Source organism: Poecile atricapillus, chromosome 1 (assembly GCF_030490865.1).
Source record: "Poecile atricapillus isolate bPoeAtr1 chromosome 1, bPoeAtr1.hap1, whole genome shotgun sequence".
Classification (NCBI taxonomy): Eukaryota; Metazoa; Chordata; class Aves; order Passeriformes; family Paridae; genus Poecile; species Poecile atricapillus.
This window is the reverse complement of record NC_081249.1, coordinates 122,048,777-122,056,979: the sequence shown is the minus strand read 5'-3', so window position 1 is coordinate 122,056,979 and position 8,203 is coordinate 122,048,777. Positions and strand designations below refer to the sequence as shown.

At 41.8% G+C, this 8,203-nt stretch overlaps 1 protein-coding gene across 2 annotated transcripts; it reads left to right on the top strand.

Moving 5' to 3' along the window:
• Nucleotides 1-432: 432 nt before the first annotated feature.
• On the top strand, nucleotides 433-7,634 carry ARL14EP (ADP ribosylation factor like GTPase 14 effector protein). Of its 2 annotated transcripts, none has more exons than XM_058858161.1 (4): nucleotides 433-572; nucleotides 3,853-4,359; nucleotides 5,217-5,347; nucleotides 6,146-7,634. In XM_058858161.1, exons 2-4 carry the CDS (start codon nucleotides 3,937-3,939, stop codon nucleotides 6,372-6,374), a joined length of 783 nt encoding a protein of 260 aa, XP_058714144.1. In that variant the 5' UTR covers nucleotides 433-572; nucleotides 3,853-3,936; the 3' UTR covers nucleotides 6,375-7,634. The 2 variants fall into 2 exon arrangements, with proteins under 2 accessions (XP_058714144.1, XP_058714151.1); XM_058858168.1 differs by having other exon boundaries at nucleotides 459-598.
• The last annotated feature ends 569 nt before the right edge of the window (nucleotides 7,635-8,203 follow it).

Genomic DNA, 8,203 nt, shown 5'->3' with positions numbered 1-8,203 from the left:
CGTCGGAGGCTGCAGCGGGCCGCGGCCCTCAGCTCACCGGCCGCCGCCGGGCGCGTTCGCTCAGCTCCGGCCCCGGCCCCGGCCCCGCCGCCCGTGTCGGTAAACCCCGGGAAGCGCCGGTAAACCCCGGGAAGCGCCCTTAAACCCTGTGAAGCGCCCGTAAACCCCGTGAGGCGCCGGGCACCACGGGCCGGGGCCGCGGCCTCCGCGCCGCCAGGTGTCGCTGTCGCAGGCCGCCGGGCGGAGGCGCCGCCCCGCTCCCCGCGGCTCTGTGGTGAGGGGCCGTTCATGGCCGCCGCCCGCCGGGCAGCGCGCAGGGACGGAGCTCAGGGTTCGGCACGGCGGGACACAGCCCACACGGCGGGACAGACACCGCGAGGAGATACCGGCACGGCGGGACACAGCCCGCGGGGAGGTACCGGGGCGGCCCTGAGGGCCCACGTCCGGCAGCGGAGGAGCCGGGCCTTTCTTTCTCGGGGCCGTTTGAGGCCAGCGCTGCCCGTGTGAGGCGCGTTCCTCCCTGCCAGGGCTCCCCTCATCGAGGCTTTCCTCCGGGTCTGGCGTTTGGGACGGTGAGCGCTGCTTAACCATTGCTCAGGTGCACGTACAAACCTTGGGGTTTGGGATTTTAAGCGCTTTCTTCTTTCCACCAAGGAGAATTCACAGGAAAAGCAGCCGTGTGCTCGTCCTAAGGGGAGAAAAGAAACGCCTTGAAGCTTCCACCAATAATTCCTGCGAATTAAGTGGATGAGATCCCTAAATTGCGTCAGGAGTTGTGTCATTTGAACAAATTGAGGTGACAGAGCTGTTGTGCTCTTCTGCAGTTTAATACAGGGAATATCACATAGCATAGTCAGCGGTCGAAACAGATGCCTGACAGGGATAGAACAGTAATAATCATTTGTTTTTGGTTTTTTCCTTACAAGACAAATTTGGTTTCTCAATAAGCAGATCTTCGAAGAGTCCTGACTTAAAATCCATCTGCAAATTCTGAAAATTTCGACCATCACTTGTATATTGCCCTAGTGTTTTTCAGCCGTACACAAATCCCACTTTCCACAGCAGGAATCAGTCAAAAATGCGTGTTGGCACCTGAAGCAGGCTTGATGCAGAGCCTGTAACAGACTTCTTTGAGTAAAGTTATTTGGTATTGCCTAAATTGCTGTTAAAATGTTAACTCAGCTGCAGTGAACTTTGATCATTAACAGTTTCAGTTACCTTGGCTTGAAACACAAACTTTGTGCAGCTAATAGAAAAAGATTGTCATTTAGAGCTGGTTCACTAGGATGGTGAAGTTTGATAGGTGGTCTTTTAAAAAAGATTAAAAAAGTCATTCAAAGTCAGTACTGAAGTAAAAGTGCGTAAATAGGCAAAGGCAGTGGAACTTTTTTGTAGTAAAACTTAGCACAGTCAGTGCTCAGCAGACACTCAAAATAAGAATTTTTTAAAATTTCGTTGACATCTACCCTTCTTATGTTTATTATTCAGTGCAGATCTGAAAAGCTCAAAACTGCAGGAGTTAACTTAGCCTACAGAAATTTGAGTGGATGGCCTAGCAACTTAGGAGTACACTAGGTCTAGCCCTAAAAATACAAGATTTAGGTTTTGATCTGAGAAATCGGTGTTAAGTATTAGAATATTTAAGTCTTTGTATTTTCAGATCACTTGCAAAAAGACAGAACTGAGTTTGCATGGTTTTCAGAGTGAAACACACACATTCTTTTCTGCAAACTGAAGCTTTAAAGCATTTTATGTCGTGCCTCTACATTCAGGACTCTTTGTGCCTCTGTTTTTCTTACGTTAATTTAAATGTGAAGGTTGTAGCATTCCTAACAATAGGCTGAGAAAACTTGGTTTAAAATGGTCCTTCAGTTAGAATCAGTTGTGTCTGGAATCAGATACAAAATTACATTTTCGGACAAGTTTACTGGCCCTCTCAGGTTATTTATATTTGCATCAGTTAAATCGCTAGAAAATATCATGTCCTATGCAAGACCTTTCTGTGCATACAGTTTAATGTATGGAAGTGTGTAGCTGCTTCAGGTATAAACATCTGCTTCAGAAAAACTGAAGTATTGCACTCCAGAGCATTTCTGCTGCAAAAATGCTCCAACCAGTGGCTTTGCAGATTAATTCTAAAAATCCTGTTGCCTTATTATTCTCTTTTAAGCTCTTGCACTGCCATGTTCATATTTCTATGTATTGGCTAAACTTATACATTTCATGTCATTCGATTGTGTATGGTGCTGTTTGGTTTGATTTTATTGGAAGTAGAATCCCAGACTCTTTAGCACTGGACAAGTGGTAGATACTTTTATTGATTAAAAGGCTGTGTTACCCTGTTCAGTGGTTAGAACAAATAAATGTGTGTTGTAGTTTAACCCCAGCTGGCAACTAAGCACCACACAGTCATTCACTCATCCCCCTCACTGCAGGGAGTATCAGAAAGAGAAAGGTGAGAAAGTTGGGGCTGAAACAGCTTAATAATGAGAAAATGTTTTTTAAGATATTGTAAGGAAAATTAAAAAGAAAAAAAAAAAGCATAAAGTAAAAGCCAAGAAAAAACCAAGCAGTGCAAGTGAAAACAATTGCTCAGCACCAGCTGATCAATGCTCAGCCATTCCCAGCAACCCCTCCCCACCAGCCTCCACTGCCCAGCATGAGGCCCTGTGCTCTAGAGTATCTTTTGTGTCCCTTGGGGTCAGCTGTCCTGGCTCCTTCCCTTCCCAAATTCTTGTGTACTCCCAGCCCCACTCTGGCAGGGTGAGAGGCAGAAAAGGCTGGGATGCTGTGTGAGCCCTGCTGAAACATCAGCATCACTGTTTTGGTCACAAACCCAAAACACAGCCCCACACCAGTTACTGTGCAGAGTTTAACTCTATCCCAGACACAACCATACACTGCTTTTCCAATTTTCTGGGGTTTGCCCTTGCAGAACAGGGTGTAGGTGAACATAAACATCCCAATTAAGCTACAGTCATTGTAATTAAGGTTCTTGGAGGATTTGAGAGGAAGTGATTCCTTTCTTTTGGTAGAAATTTGTTTTTTATGTTGCAGTGGAAAGTAGAACAAGATGGGCTCAGGCTCTGGTGTGTTAGGACCAGCACTGGGCTAGCAACAAACTTCAGCCAGGGTGTGAGACAAGTGTGCAGTGGCTCACTTGGCATTTGGTAATTTAATTTGGCATTAGTGTATAACTTAGTGATAACTGCCCAACAGGGGGCTGCACACAAAGGCCATGTGACCCCAAACTGCACCCATCTGGAACTGCCAGCCTTCCTGCATACACCAGACTGGTTCTTGGAAAGGCTCAGGTTGATCCAGGGTGTTGACCTGCGCCTGATGTACATGGGAAAAATGTGCAAAAGAGTGCTGCTGGATGGGAGTTGCAGACTGACATCAGCCAGCCTGTGCAGTCTGCCTTCTGCAGCTTTTTTTCCCCCTTTAGAAACTCCTTGGAAGCAGGATAGGTGAATTGTTTAGCCATCAGCAGTCCATTGCTGTGGGCAGTTGGGTCTTGACTAGCAGGGATTGTCCCAAGAGAGGTTCCCAGGAAAACCAATGACCAGAGCAGGCTGCTTTGTGAACAATTCATCCACCTCCTACCTTGCTCCCAGTTTGCTTCTGGGAAAGTAATGCTACTAAATATTTGTTATAGATACTTGCTTTAGGGAAAAAACAAAAAAAAAGCCTCTGAAAGGAATCGAAGATGCATGGTTTATTCCAGAATAAATTTAGTATCTTTTTAGTTTTACCTGGACTAGAAGGCTATAATTTATTTACTTAAATCCAGTATGTCTTATGGATAAAAGTTTGCACTGCAAATCTGATTGATTTTAATGCTTTCTCTAGAGTGATCTTTACAGAAACTCCTAAAGGCTTCAAAGAATTCATACTAGGCAAAATAAATGAAAAAAATTGTTCTGATAAAGTGAAATGGATCCTTGTTCAGTTGGAGTCCAGCTTCAAGCTACCAATGAATGCCACAAGACCTATTACACCCGTCACACTGGCTTCAAGACTAAACAAGATGTATCTTCATCTGACCTCCTGCTGCTTCAGCTTAGGACTGGAATAACCCTCTCAGAGAACAACACAATCTGCTTCCACCATGCAAAAATTTACATTGAAAGATTTGAAGACTTACAAAAATCCTGTTGTGATCCCTTTAACATACACAGGAAACTATCAAAGAAAAACTTGCGAGCAATTGACTTAGATGATGCAGCTTTTCTGAGTGCCAAGTTTGGAAGACAGTTTGTTCCTGGTTGGAAGCTTTGTCCCAAATGTATGCAGATAATAAATGGAAGTGTGGATGTGGAACCTGAGGAGCGACAAAGAAGAAAACTAGATCCAGATGTATGTATATAGATCAGTTTTCCCATCCCCACTGTACTCTGCAAGCTATTGGAGTTCCTATAACTACTACATAAATAAATTAAATTTTTCTCTCATAGAAATAAGAAAGGATGTAGTCTTTTAGATGTGCAAGAGTTTACTGTATTTAAACCTTTATTTGGAGAACTTTAAAAATATTCTTCTCAAGTAATATGACCTCTAAGTTTTGGAAGTCGTGACTCCTGGGGTGACTGACTCACAAATTCATGTAAATACCAGACTGCTGTTGGTATTTTAAGATGTTATTCAAGCCTTGGAAACAGCAAACTCCTGTGCTCGAAACTTAACACTGCAAAAGTTGCTTCTAAAGTTGACTCTTCAGTTAAAAACAAAAAGAAAAAAAAGAGTTCATGCAGTTCATTATGAAATGAGCCTTCACTGAGGTGAATTAAGTGTACTCTTGTTGTGGTGTCTGGGCTGTGAAGGCCATGGCATTTGGTCAGGGGCAGTGATGAACCGGTGTGGGAGGACAGTTTTCCACGTGCTGAGCTTGGAATGTGGCTGGTGCCTTGCTGGGTGCATTGTTCAGGCTGTGAACAAGGGAATCTGTGCAAGAGCTTGTCTGTTTGCACCCTGTCCAAGGAGGAATTGCGTTCTAGGGGCGGCTCCCCAGCTGTATTTTTCAGTTCTGTGTCAGTATGATTAGCAGGCTGATAGCAGGATTTGAAAGCATTGGTTAAAACTGCTACCACAAAGCTTGTGTTGCTGGGGTCAGAGACAGGTATAGTTCTCCAGCATAAAGATTTTAAGACTTGTTTCTCCTGGGAAATTAAAGAATTAAGAGTTGTATTTATAATTGACATTTTCTCTTTCTTCAGGGGCGTACAGCTAAGGCTTTAAAGTCTCTCCAGTTTGCTAACCCAGGACGACAGACAGAATTCACTCCAGAGACCAGTAAAAGGGAAAAAAGAAGGCTGCAGACAAAAATCTCACTGTTTAATTCAGACAGGTAATTTGTTAGTTGTATTTACATTAACTTTAATTTGAAAATAAAATAGCCTTGATGGTCAGCCTATAACATTATCTGTGTGGATGTTTGTGTGTGTATGGATTGGGTTCTTGGTTTTTAGGGATGTTGAAGATCACTCTTATAACTGAGATAAATAAAAGAGAAGATAACACATTAGCTTACAGTTCATATTTCAGGCAAACAGAAAAAGGTATTTGTGAGGCACAATGCTACACAAACCATAGATGTAGCTATGAGTACATGCATAAACTAAAATTCTGATAATAAGACAAATTTTAATATAGTAAGATCTAATAGGCTACACTTCAAATATTGGTTATCATCTTTCTGTAAACTGAGTAGTTATACTTGGTAAACAAAAGTGTACAAGTTAGAACCTTCCCTTCCTTTTGATAAAGTTAATATCCAAACTGGATAATCCTGGATAACAGGTTACAACCTTCTAATGTGACTGATGTCGCATTAATGCATTGCCTCTGCTCTTCACCTAAGTGTAACTGTATCAGACAGAGACAGAAGCTAAATGTGCTGCTCACAGCTACACATCCTTCCCTCTCGCTCTGTTTCTTCTGCTTAGTTTGGGCACAGGGTGGAGATACAATTAGCACTGAAAAATGTTATCAAATACAGTGAGATACGTATATCTTGGAAATTAACAATGTTAAAGTGAACACCCCAAGAAAGCAAACCTCCCCCCCACAAATATCAGCAACTTGACAGCAAAATACCAAACGGATTTTAACACAGAAAATAACTTCATTGTTTTTCATTGCACAGGCAAGTTATACCAGCCAAGAGTAAAGTGTACGACAGCCAGGGCCTGCTGCTGTACAGCGGGATGGACCTGTGTGACTGCCTGGATGAGGATTGCCTGGGCTGCTTCTACGCCTGCCCCAAGTGCGGCTCCAACAAGTGCGGCACGGAATGTCGCTGTGACCGCAAGTGGCTCTACGAGCAGATCGAGATCGAGGGAGGAGAGATCATTAGAAACAAGCACGTTGGGTAGTGTGTGAATTGTTCAATCCTGACTGCCCATGTGTTGGTTAAACACAGCACATTCAGCATTTAGCTGTTTAATGGAAGCTGTTGGGATTTGTCACGATCCACGTGATGAGTGTGCTCACTTTCACAGTGATTTTCAGTGTGATTATGATCACTTGAGTCTGCATTGTACTCAGGCTTCTTAGTCATCCAGGTAAGATCTCCCTTGTGTTCAGGTGTGTTGAATTCAACACACAATATTCAACAACATAAGGTGCTAAATTCTAATGTGATCTATCCTGAGCCACTCACTATTCTTTCATACATTGTTTTATAGAATGTACCATTTCACACCACTTGTGTGAAATGCTGTGAAAGTTCTCAAGGAATTTACATGCAGTATTAATGAAGTTCTCTTTTTAATATTAATAGTGAATACTGCATCTTCTATAGAGTATTGAAGCTTCATCTGACAAATCCAATCCTGTTCACTTAAAAAGGAGTCAAAAGTGTTTAGATGTTCAGATCTCATTCCAGTTGCTGGGATTTGAGATCAAGTTATCCTTATAACTTCGTAAGGATATGAATTTATATTAATTCATATGAATTAATTTAATATTAATTCATATTAAAATACTGAAATTAACCTGTCAAGGCATTGAGAGGTTAAAGTATTGTTCATTACTTTGTTGGTTTCTTTAGAACAAAATTAAAATGATTTTGCTCTGTTATCAGTCTGTAATTGGACTGAACCAGTACTTCAGCAGCCCTTTCCCTGCTTTTTCCTCTTTTTACTGATTTTAAAGGTTTATATGCAGCTAAAATGAACTTGAGTGTCTGTTTCCAAACCAAGGTTGTCTAGACTGTTACCAAAAACCCCAGATGAATGGGAAGTATTTTTGGTTGGTACATTATTTTTCCTCATAATACTAAACTTCTACACTACAACAAAGCTTATTGAAAGTATTTTATAAACAAAGTCTTAGTAACATTTTTAGTCTTTGTGTTTTTGTTGTGTTTTGTATAAATTTCCTATTTGGTGACTCGGAAGATCTGCATGTTTGTTGGATCACACTTTTTCAATAATTCTGTTAACTTCTTGCAGACGTACTTGGTAAAGTTGTATAATCTTTCTTTGTGCTTTTTTTCTGTTCTGGTAAGTGTCATGAATGTTGCATTGCCAAAATCCAAAGTTATGCTTTGAGTTTATGCTGACATCTGCTGGTCCTACTGGAGTATAAGCACAGAGATGCTACATTTTTATTAAATCTGTTATAAAAAATAATGAGACTCTTGTGTTTTTTGGTCAGAGCATTGGCAGTTGCAGTGGATGTGTCTCACTGTTTCATCTCTTAAGCAGTCTTTTGAGTTAGGTGAAAATACAAACAGGTAACTTCCAGGAGAGTGAGAGGGGAAAAGCTGGTTGAGTAACCATTTATATGTGTTTATTATTTGTTTTAATTAGACCAGAGTTGGTAGTACCCACTGTCAATAAACTTAACAGGCTTCCATGTGTGTGATGAGTGTAACCACCTCAGGTCCACAGCCAGATTTTGGATTCAGTAACTTAAGTTGCCAAGAGCATCTCATTATTAGAACTGTATTTGTCCATCTCCATTAAGTCTTTGCAAATTTAGTACATTCAGCCTCTCATTTTACAGATGCACTAGCAGGTGATTACTTTCCCAAATAAAAAATTTGTTTCCTAACAGAATGCACAGGACTGCTGTTTGACTAAAATCCTGCATCAAGTAGTGGGTACTGTCCCTAAGGACACTTAGGGGTGTAGGTTTTTCTCTGGTAAAAAAAGTATGTTTTGGTGTTGGCTGTTCACATGTCCTCCTAACATATTTA